Genomic DNA, 12,018 nt, shown 5'->3' with positions numbered 1-12,018 from the left:
AAACCCGTATATCATTTTAACTTCCATATTATTAGATTATAAAATCAATTTTTAAAATTTTAAATATTTTTTTAATCTGCATTTTTTTGGATTCTACTTAATTTAGTCATCTATATTTTTTGTAATTTATTTTTATTAAAAATTATTTTAACTTTTGATATTTTACTTTAACTTATTTATTCACGTCTTCATTTAAGAATATAATTAAATACAGTTACATTATTTTCATAAATAAATTTTGTAATTAAATACCATATTCAAAAAACATAAATTATATTAACATCCGCGTTGACTTGGTTGTTCAATTACGTTTTCCTTTAAAATTGAAGCTTATCAAAATTTCCTGGTTTGTAGTTGCTTTTCGGTGATGGATCCTTATTTTGCAATGGATCTTGGTCCTAAACATATTATGTTGGCAGGAGGAAAGGGTGCACAAAATTTCAATTAGGACTGCTTGAAATTTTTGCCAAATCAAAATACGATGAGTTTGAGACCAATTGGAAGAATCCAGAGAATTCCAATTCCATGTCCACAGACGACAGTACATGAAACGACTTGACAGTGGCATGTTCTCAGAGATTGTCTAGACACCTTTGTCGGGTATAATGGTACCGGCAAAAGATAAAACAATGCCCATTCTTATATAGAATACTAGTACGAGTATTATCGGATTCATTATAGCTATGTAAATTACAGTGACAGTCTCACAGATAAATCATTTACCATGAACATTTTATATGGAAACACTTTAAAATAATTATTAATGTGTAAATTTAATTGATTGTATAACGTTTAATTTTTGCAACTTCTAATTTCATAGCATGATTCAATATTTCATTTGTTATATGATCAATCAATATATAAGACAAATATATAGCCTAGGCGTTGCATGAATAACTATGCAGTTGCTAAAAAGAAAAATGATTCGGCTGAAAGCAGGAACCAAATTAAAAAGAGAAAGCGTGCGCTCTCTTGTTTCGAGAAATTAATGATTTATGCACAATATTAAAAAAATACAGTGACAAGGTAACAATTTACAATACGAAGCGAGGGGGAGATGATGATGCATGAAGATCACTTAAAAGATGCAGTTGCTCACCTTCCACAAAAGCTGGTCACAAGCTAAAGTATTTACTTAACTAAAGTTGGGGTAGAGGGTGTAGTTTCAATGATACATGGAGATGTCAGCTCTCACAGCTCTCATCCAAATTGTCGGTTTCTTGAGTTTTGCTCAGTTTCGACCAGTTGAATAGGTCAAGATATTCGGAAGTTGAGTCAATATTCAAGCCATTAATGATTGACACGCAAAGGTACGCTACCACGGGCTGCAAGTCAACGACAGTGCTATAACTTTGAGTGTTGCCTCCAAGGGCACCCCCCGTCAAAAGCCTGCTCTAACACATCTTCCATTCGTTTAGCAAGCAGGATCTGTTAGGAAAGTTCAAAAAGGAAAGTATGATTTTTTGTTTCATTCTAGTGATGATAGGAGATCGTATTGATCAGATTGAGCACCATAACAACGTATAAAACAAAAATAGGCCGAGGCAAAATACTTGATTCAGCACCATAAGAATGTCAAACAAGGCCTTAAGTAGGTTTTAAAGTGGAAAGGTCAAATATAAAATTTTCAATACCAAATACTTTTCTATAGTAGTGCAGCAAAACATGCTCAGCTGACAACTGTAAAACTGTGCAACCACGCTTCAAAAAAATGGAAGTAGAATTACCTCCAAATTAGCTAGCAATGATGATGGTACTTCAACCAAGTCCTTCAAGTTCCTTTCAGGCAGGATAACTCTCTTAATACCATAACGATGTGCAGCTAATATCTGTGAAAGATTGACAAGTCACATCATGCCACCATTTACAGCTTAAATTGTTTTAATCTGTTAATGTCGCTGGAATATGATCAATACATTTAAAGCCAGGTACAAATGGAAAATTAACTGCACAAAGCAAATATTTTGTAGCGTAATTTCATTTGAAATGGCAAACTAGGTTCATATAATTCTGTTTACTAATTAAGTTTTTTCTTGGTAAAATATATTGGCCTTCCATTCATGTAGCGATCTCATCCTCTCAAGCACTGAAGTTGACCATGCCTTATAGAACAAAAGATGCCCATTTTCTGCATGTTTATCCCAAATATAATACATACATGCACATCTGTCAACTCTTTCCCCAAGAGAAATTAGTGAAACAAGTAAACAGCTCATAGTATTATCCACTAGATAACTAATAATTACGCTAGGTTATTTTATTCCAAGATTAAACAACTAACTAACTCTTACCCCATTAGGTAAGTTCAGTTACTTGGACCCTGTGTTGCCAATGGAGTAGGGAAAAATTCCCCTTGGCTTTATGGTATGCCAGCCTCCAGCCAGCGGCAGAAGACAGGCAGCCATTTCAGAAAAACAATTGTAAAATTTAACCAACATGAAGACTGAATAGTTTACATATAAAAAATAAATATTTCAAGCAAATTAGCTCATCATAGGTGCTTTACTTCTAATTCTTATTTTCTTATTGGACACAGTACATTTTGTTAACTTATAGTAGTGTTATTTATTAGCCTCAGTTCTGATTTCATTCTTGTAAAGCCCATAGTCCCATCTCAGAAAGTTGACACCAGTCAAAAAGACCGGAATTTTACCTTATCCTTGACACCCCCAACCGGTAGAACAAGACCCCTCAGTGTCATCTCTCCAGTCATAGCGGTATCGGATCTCACTTGTTTCTGACTGAAAAGTGATACCAATGCTGTGACCAAAGTCACACCTGCTGAGGGCCCATCTTTAGGCACAGCACCAGCAGGAAAATGTATGTGTACATCTCGTCCCTCCAAAAGATTAAATCCCTCTGTAGCAGCAAGCCTAAGATCAGTTGCCCTAGCCCTTACCTGCAAAATCAACCCTTTATAGTTATAATTTTGAGTAATGATTCTTGATTAAATCCATGTGTTGAGCGTATATAACGTTCAGATGGCAAGTGTCCAAAACAGACAAACATGAAAGCAAATGAGTGATGACATGCATATCACACAGCCTTGAATCCAAATGACTAAATTAAGTCTAGAAAATAAAAGAAAATATCACTTCTATTCACCATAAGATACTACTTAAAGAAATTCTTTCTTTTTTGGTGACACACAAAGCCCTAGTGGGTTACATGATGATAGTTAAGGACCCATTGTATCATGCTGTTTCAAAGGGAACAAAAAAGCCTTAAGATACAATGCTTGTTAGCAAATGACACCCTAGATAATTTTTATATGCACAAGATGGTTTAGATTGTTGAAATACAGTGCCCTTATTTACTCCAAGGGTCCAATAAAACATATAGGGAATCAGAGATGCTAGTAGGATCAAACCATTCAACATGAACTAAGTCACTTAGATTTGATTGCTTACCCATGTCAGTGCAATCTGAGCTGATTCTTTTATTACATCACCAAGTTGTCCAGTGAGATGCAGGTCGCCCTTCCCAACCATTGCTGTAGCCTCCACAAACTGAACTTCTCCACCAAAAGCAGTCCAAACCAGCCCAACAGAGACCCCAGGGGTAGCCACACGTTCTGCAGCCTCTCTATCATCAAATCTTGGAGGCTGCATTCAATGATATCAACAAATTATGTACTATTCCTACTAGAGCATATCATCAAATTAATTTTCCTTTAAGATTTGCTTATGAAAAATATTTCAAGATGACATCATGAACAAGGCAGCTAATTCACATTTAATATATCAGAGAAACATAAAAATGAATTATAACATAGTAGTCCATATCAATTACCCCAAGCACTTTTTCAAGCATAGTTTCATCAACAACCATTGGAGCAGCAATTTTGAATGTGTTTGAGATGTCCCGACTATTGACACCCATTGGTATCACTTCCATTTCAACTTCAGTTCCATCAGCAAGTCTGTTTTCCAGTAGTGGGGTAGCAAGTCCCTGCATCCCTTTGCTTAATGGAACTACTTGTTCCTGCTCTGCAACTCTTACTGCAGCAGCACGAGCCAGGGCAGCTAGATTCCTCTCCAAATTTCGCACACCAGCTTCCCTAGTATACCTCTGAATGACAAGCTTCACCATTGGCTACATCAAAACAGTTCTTAATTAGAAATCTATACAACAAAATTGCTTTCTAAAAGCAGAGACAACATAAAAAGTATTTCAGTGTGACTAAAATGATTCATATGTTTTTATTAGTTTTACTGCTTCTTTTAGTACAGTCAATACTGTAGATGGAAAAAATGAAATTGCAAGGACTAGTAAAGAGACACTTCTAATGTTCAATGAATGAAAATTGAGGAAAGAGATTGTGCAAATATAGGAAAGAGATCCACAGGAATGGACAACTATAAACCACGTAAAATTAATAATACATCATATGTCTCCTTGATTCATGTTCTTTGAAATATGAATTTATTTGTTTGCTTGCCTTACTTCTGTCAAGATGGTCCCAAATTTCATATCCACTAAATGAGCAGAAACTCTGCATGTTTCCAGATCTAATTTTATATAAAAACATTCAGTACCTCCGGGATCTGAAGAAACTCCGAACTCAATCCATGCTGGTCTAAAACTCTAGGAATCAAATGCTGCATGGCTATTTGGAGTTTTTCCTCAGGTGTATATCCAGGAAGCTCAATCACTTCCATCCTATCAAGAAGTGGCGGAGGAATGGGTTGCATCCTATTTGCTGTAGCCACAAAAACTACCTTGGATAGATCAAATGGAACATTCAAATAGCTAGCTAACTTTAAGGAACAACTTCAGAATTAATTTATTTTTTTCATTTTAATTTTTAAAATAAAGAAACATTATTAGTGAAATGAATGATTTGATGTTAGTAACAAGGAGGATAAGATATCCTCGTTGGCCGTGAACATTAGGAACAAGAACAAAAACAAGAAAAAATGAACAAGTTTTGGTAGAGCAATAGATACATTAGGGTATACATTAACACAATGGGCCCACCAAAAAAGGTTAAATTGAGATTTACGTATCCTTAAAAATCATCAAAGAGGTTGATGGTAAAATCTACACAAAAGATATATTGCTATCTACATCAAGATCATAATGAGAGACTTGCTTACTCAAGGAAAAACTCACATGTAGACTGACAAGTAGATAGTAAAAAATACAAAAGAACAGGTGTCCGTAATTAGCAAATAGCTATTGCATTATTCATTATTTTAATTATGACTTTTGTGTGTGTGTTGGAAGGGTGGAATAAGAAAGAAAAATAAAACACAAATAATTTTCATCAGAAAGAATATCTACATGTATCATCAAATCCAACAGAAAGGAGTGGGAACCAAATTGAGGGAAGACATCTTGAAGAGTATAGGATACTGATCATTGAATGATTTATTTTGTTCGGGATCAAGAACCTCTAGCAACGCTGAAGCAGGATCTCCACGAACATCAGAACCTGTCTTGTCAACTTCATCTAGCAACATAACGGGATTGCATACAGCTACTCTCTATAGTTTAAACATAAAAAAATCCATCAGTCTGAGACCCAAAAGGGGGAAAAACACAGTAACTAAACTTTATGAACTCTATTTTGTTTGGTCCAATCTTAATGCTTACCTTTGTTCACTTGAAGTATGTCTTACAACTTACAATGTGTACGTACAGAGAGAAAAAAAAAAAGTGTACTAGCTTTGAAATATCTTCCTATGAAGCATTATGTTAAAATGTGAGACAATATCTTCTATATCTGTATCTGTGCACACATAAGAAATGATACTTGAAATTATCTAATTTTCATATATGCACACATGATTAGCAACTACAGATACCATGTTTTACATTTTAAAATAAATATTACATAAGGTTGTAAAAGAAAAAAGAAATCTACAGTCTACCCAAAGAATTCACTAATGAAATCTATTTATTAACCTCCATATTCTCTCTGGTGTATTATAAATTACACAACAAAAAGAAACCTAACATCATATGATCATTTAAAAAGAAATGAAATCAGCCACATGAATTCACTAATCACAACTACTTGTTAACTTCCTCCATATAAACATTTTGCACTTTCAACTTCAGTGATCTTTCTCCTTGATGTAAAATTTATTAGGGGAGAAATGACGATTACAAGATAGGTGGATCCAAAATCCTAGTGGAAACAAAGAAACACAAGAACCAAAAGGAATGTAACATTTGTTTTGTTTTAAAAAATCTAAAATTATAAATAACTTTTTGCATGCATCAACAAATTCATACAAATCAGACTATTAAAAGTAATGTTCGAAATTTGGAGAGCAGTTTAACCTTTAATCCATCTATAAGCCGCCCAGGCATGCTTCCAACATATGTTCTCCTATGACCTCTAATATCAGCCTCATCCTTGACTCCACCAAGGGATATGCGCACAAATTTTCGGCCCAAAGCAGCAGCAATAGAAGATGCCAATGATGTTTTGCCAACACCTGGCGGTCCAACAAAGCACAAAACAGGACCCCTCACATCTGGTTTAAGCTGTGATGTATACATACGCTTAATTAGAAATACATTATATCATAAACACAATATATTAGCAGGCATACAACATATTTGGCAACCTTGCGAACAGCCAGGTATTCAATTATCCGTTGCTTGACCTTCACCAAACCATAGTGATCATTGTCCAGTCTCTTTCGTGCAGCTCTTAAATCCAATTCAATATCTTCACTGGCCTTCTGCCAGGGCAGATCAGCTAGAAGCTCTAGGTAAACCCGTGAACTACTATACCCAGGTTGCTGAGGCTGCATTTTTTTTAGCCTCCTATTATACAAATTACAGTAAGATGAATTGATTGTCTGACAAGGGTGCAAAATCACTTCAATAATAATTTTATTATTATTTTATTTTACAGAACATCTATAGGCCATAGCAAAAGTACCTCAATTCTCTGTGTGCATGTTTCCATATATTTTGTGGCATTCCTGCACTTTGCATCTTTCTTTCAAGGGCAGCCAGGTCATCCTCATCATCATCATTATCTCCAAGTTCCTCTTTTATAGCCCTCATCTAATTACCAAAAAAAAAAAAAAAAAAAACAGGAAAACAAGAACATTTCAATTAGATTAACACAAATAAACAAAGCAATAAAATACTCCTCTATAGCAAAGCTGGCTAAGACTTTCTAAATCCTTGACAAAATAAATTGCTATTTACCAGTATATTACTGCCATAAAGGAAAGAAGAGACACTACTAGTTTCATTTTCTCTCATTCAGACAAAATTGCTGATAATCACATAGTGCCATGATTATGTAGTCTATGAGCCGATCCTAGTAAACTAGTAAAATCTAGTCTAACAACAAATCATGGCTTAATGACAAGGGGTGCATTTGCATACCCAACTTATTAAGCACATATTCAATAAGCTCTTATTACATATACCATAAATTTGATTATAAATGTTTTGCAATAAGCTGAAAAGAGCTTATTTTGATACAGTATACTGAGAAACTGAAAAAAGATAAAAAGCGCTTATAGTAGGTATAAGCTATTTTCATAAGCTCTTCCAAACTCCCCCCAAGAATATTTACATGTCATGCTTACAAACCCACATTTTGTTGCTCTCAATGACGGCAGAACTGCAGAAGGTACAACCATGACCACTTAAGCAGTGGGTATACTAACCATGTTACACAAACTTACATTCAAACAATATGATATGGGTACTGAAAAATACTGCAAAAGTTACTCTCTCTCTCAGCTAGGCGTTAGCCTGTATTATCTAAAAGCTAAAATAGAAGCTATACGAGATGAATATGAAATTCCAAACTATCACAGGAAATGTTTGCTAGAGCTAAGCTAATATATGCTGCTCAAACAAACTTTCCTGCTGTCATAGACCTGAAACATGTGATGGAAATTTAGTAAGGCATAAAACTCTTTATCAATACCACCTTTATACCCTTGTTTTCCACATTTGACAAATATAACAAAAATATGGCACAAGAAAGCTAACCTGTTGGCGCAGAAGAAATTCTTTTTGAGATTTTGACAATTGCCCTTCAACCTTTTGTGTAATTTTCTCAGCTACACGTATTGACTGTTGGCATAGATAAACACAAGTAGAATTAGAGACTAATGATACAGTACCATACAGTATCAAGCATCATTAACTCTATTACTTACCTGTAAATGCCTATCAACTAACTCAGTTGCTTTTGAAAGCCTCACTTTAGGATCAACAGAATCCAACATAGATAGTTGTTCTTCAAAACTTATCTCAAAACTAGCAACAAATATATCAGCCAACTTGTGAACCGGAACATTGTCCAAAAGGACCTTTGTCCTTCCACCAGTTTTTTGTTTCTGTAAACAAGCAAAATGTAAGAGTTTAATACAAATACAACACAGAGAACATGACATTCCTAAATTTTATAAATAATAGGAAACAAAAATATAGAAGTCCATATCATGCATGCTCGAAATATTTTATGCTTACATGGCCTATAATGTTATTATTTAACCAAGCATACAAGAACACTACAGTTTTTAAAGCTCAATACTCAAACAGCATTTCCATGTTTTTTAATCAATGTTGGTAGAAGTGCTAAAGGTACAAGCTTTACCAGCTCCAAAACAGAAATAAGCTCCATGGCAGTTGCTTTAAATTGGCGAGACAACATTATGAAATCTGGGTCTTGCTCCACTTGTTCCAGCTCTAGATTAGAAAAACGGAAGCAACTCAGGATCTTCAAAGATAATGAATTAAATATTATCAGTGATCAATTCATTAGGACACTACTCTAAAATTCCTTTTTTGCCTTTTTTATCATAATGCAAAAATGAGGCAACGTTGTTAAACTGAAAACAAGGAGATTAAAAGAATAAACTACTTTAATACAATGCAAACTCACACACTCTTTCCTCACAAGAAAGTATAAAATTCAAAGCATTGAATGTTGCTATCATCTGTTTTCAACAAAGCCAATGATTATATCATATGAAACTTAAAACAAATCTCAGATCATCATATCAAACTCATTACATTCCTGATCACAGATTTGGGATGGTGCCCTAATTTCTAACATCATGTATGCTTCAATGATCAATCCATTCATAGCAAGAAAACAAAAACTGTAATATGTAACATTTACATCAAATGAAAGGCATAGGTCACCGCATAATAATGTAATTTTTATACGCAAAATAATATCAAATCTCTGGTGGAGCATAGCACAGCTAGGTATACAACTCTAACATATTATCAATAGTATTCAAGCTTTTGTTGTTTTCATTTGTTACCAAGAAGAAAAGAATGGTAAGAAAATATAGATTTCCTATAATAAAGCTAATGCCAAAGTAAAAATTTGAATGGCTTACCAATCTTAGTCATTTCAAGGGAAGTTATCTTTGCAGTATGGTATATTCCTCTTGTGCTTAGTTCTTGGACACTAAATCTGCACAAACCTTCAAGAACAACTGTATATGTAACCCTCCCACTTGGTTTCTCCACTCCCCTTGATAAATGTAATGGTCGAGCAGCAACCCCCCTGGAGCCAACAGTCTACTAAAATCAATCTTAATTTGTAGATTTTATTTAGCCAAAATCAATCAAATAAGTAAGGGCCTGTTTGGTTCATGAAAACATTGCCCACTACAACTTGATGCAATTTACAAAGAACAGATGAATTGTAAGAATGTATGATATTGGTATCAAGTAACTCTGTCTGAGATTCTTAAAGTGACACAAAAGATACCAATTTAAGTTATACCTGTTGTGCCAATGAACCACATCATTCTGCCTTTTTGTATCAAGCTTATGAGAATCCACTGAACCACCTTGAACTTTTGAGTTTTGGTCTGAAGAATCAGTTCCTGAACATACAAAGGAAGCAGAAAAAAATGAATATTGGAAAACTATATTTTATTCTCTAAAGATGGAAACAAAAAAAAATAAAAATCATTTTATCACCTTGAGATACAGTGGGACCCAATGGCTTAATTTCAGCAGCATCACGCACTGGCAGGATGCCAATCAATCCCTTCTCTTCTCGCTGCCAAAGTTCTTGTTCCACCAACTTCACACTTCATTAAACAAGGAAAGTAGGACACAGTCACACGTAATGCTTAAAGACAAACGCAGAACTCACAAAGTTCAACTTTTTGGTGCATGTTAATGCGTTGCCTTTTGAGGAAAGTTCTAAAACCCCAAAAAAATGGTACAAATGAACTAGTAAATACCAAATAGTCAAAGCAATTCTTCGAAACATAAAACCAATCAATAGTAGTAATACACTTTTTACCGTTAGCTAACATTTATTGGATACACAAAATTACAAGTCTCAAAAAACACAGAACGGGGCCCACATTATTTCATGAGTATCAATAAATTTGAATAAAAAGAATCTGCTGTTATCATTCCTCGAGTCAATTATCCCTAAATAAATTAAAGCTTAGAGTCTAATTAGACCCAAAAAATGCACACTCGGGAACCTCTGCCGTTATTTTTACCGCATAAAGAACTCAAGTAACCATCGGTACAACTTTCATAGACTAATTTAACTATTTACAGGTAAATTTAAAAGCACATACAAAGGGAAATCAATAAAAACAGTTAAAGTAGCTTCAATTCAAAATTTCCACTTCCGATCAATCGAAACACACACTTGAAGAAAATTTGGAGCTCGGAAAGTGGATTGGTAGGATGAATGAAACAGAAAAATTAAGAGGTACCTGGTAGGGGAAGTGCAACGGATTCTGATGATGGCGCCAGGTAAGAGGACCTTGTTCCTGAAAGGAAGAATCGCCAAGCGACTCGGCAACTCGACCGATTCGGCCATGCTGGAAACTCGGTGTGAAATAAATCCCTCGATTTGTTTGAGAGATAAAAGGAAACAAGGGTGAAAAGAGAGACACGAACGATGGAAAATAAATATAGAATCCAATTCGAAGCAGACAAAGACCCGAACTAACTTCCTGTTTTTCTCCCACCTTTCATTTCTTCTTTTTTTCTTTTTATCAAAAGTTTTCCCGTTTAATAATTCTAAATTATTTCCTCCACGACGCAAGATAATTCAAAGTGAAGTTACCTTTTTTAATCGAATTCGTTTTAATATAATACTAAGTTAATGACGAAGATTCTATATTGCTATGTTTAAACGCATTAAAATATACTATATTTTATAAGTGTTTGAGGAAATTAAGTTTTGTTAATATTTTAAAATTATTATTATTTTTTATAATATGAGGGGGGAAGAACCTTCTTTGAAGTGGTCCATTGACATACTGCTCCTCGGGCAGCTGTACCCATTGCATCTCTAGTTTTTTCGTGAAATTTCACACATTTTTCTTATGCGATTGTCTTCAGTCAACCACGGGTTGTAAATAAATTAAGATATTTATAAACTATTCAAATTAATTTGATAAATATTTATTCAACTATTTTTAAAAATTAAGTTTAAAATAAAAATTAATTATTTGAATAAATTAATATATGAATTTATAAAATTTACATTAATTATTTTTAAATTTTTGGATATATATATATATATATAATTACTTATCAAGTCATAGTTTTGATAATTTTTTTCATACATAAAACATTTATTTAATTTAAAATTTTGTATCTTAAATAAATGGTTATGTTTTTTTAATAAAAATCAATTTTTATATTCAAATATTTTATATTTAATCTTAAATTATCTTTATGCAAATAAATTAATATTTTATTTTATCTTTTAGTGTGTGTATGTATATTACATATTAAACTAAAAAATAAAATCTTATTCTAAAAATTGTAAGAAAAATAAACACATTATAAATAAAATAAACTTAAGCTTTTAAGTCTAGTTGTTTAATTAAGAAAGCTAAATTTAAACATATCTATTTTACAATCCAATTTTAAATTTTAAATACCCATCTTGGTTTTATTTATTAATAATACCTCCTATCACGATTACCTGTGTTATGTTTTGGTAAAGAATAAGATCATGGTTAAAATTTTGAAATCTTCAATAAAGTTTTTATTTAGAAATCTAATTTAGTATAGATCACTGGT

The 12,018-nt window shown here is 33.4% G+C and overlaps 1 protein-coding gene across 6 annotated transcripts; it reads right to left on the bottom strand.

Moving 5' to 3' along the window:
- Positions 1 to 789: 789 nt before the first annotated feature.
- Positions 790 to 11,138, bottom strand: LOC113850086 (lon protease homolog 2, peroxisomal). Of its 6 annotated transcripts, none has more exons than XM_027480445.1 (17): positions 10,695 to 11,138; positions 9,934 to 10,046; positions 9,734 to 9,836; positions 9,342 to 9,511; positions 8,588 to 8,679; positions 8,148 to 8,327; positions 7,978 to 8,061; positions 6,902 to 7,029; positions 6,582 to 6,783; positions 6,292 to 6,498; positions 5,359 to 5,489; positions 4,539 to 4,752; positions 3,793 to 4,095; positions 3,411 to 3,605; positions 2,654 to 2,899; positions 1,728 to 1,829; positions 790 to 1,428 (listed from the first exon to the last, which is right to left on the bottom strand). In XM_027480445.1, the coding sequence occupies exons 1-17, from the start codon at positions 10,799 to 10,801 to the stop codon at positions 1,345 to 1,347; spliced, it is 2,661 nt and encodes an 886-aa protein (XP_027336246.1). In that variant the 5' UTR covers positions 10,802 to 11,138; the 3' UTR covers positions 790 to 1,344. The 6 variants fall into 6 exon arrangements, with proteins under 6 accessions (XP_027336246.1, XP_027336247.1, XP_027336250.1 ...); XM_027480446.1 differs by having other exon boundaries at positions 9,734 to 9,839; positions 9,931 to 10,046; positions 10,695 to 10,982; XM_027480449.1 differs by having other exon boundaries at positions 9,342 to 9,525; positions 10,695 to 10,982.
- Positions 11,139 to 12,018: the final 880 nt, after the last annotated feature.

This window comes from Abrus precatorius, unplaced genomic scaffold, assembly GCF_003935025.1.
Source record: "Abrus precatorius isolate BTA unplaced genomic scaffold, Abrus_2018 Scaffold9, whole genome shotgun sequence".
NCBI classification, from domain to species: domain Eukaryota; kingdom Viridiplantae; phylum Streptophyta; class Magnoliopsida; order Fabales; family Fabaceae; genus Abrus; species Abrus precatorius.
The sequence above is the reverse complement of the archived record's forward strand: the minus strand, read 5'-3'. Positions and strand labels throughout refer to the sequence as shown.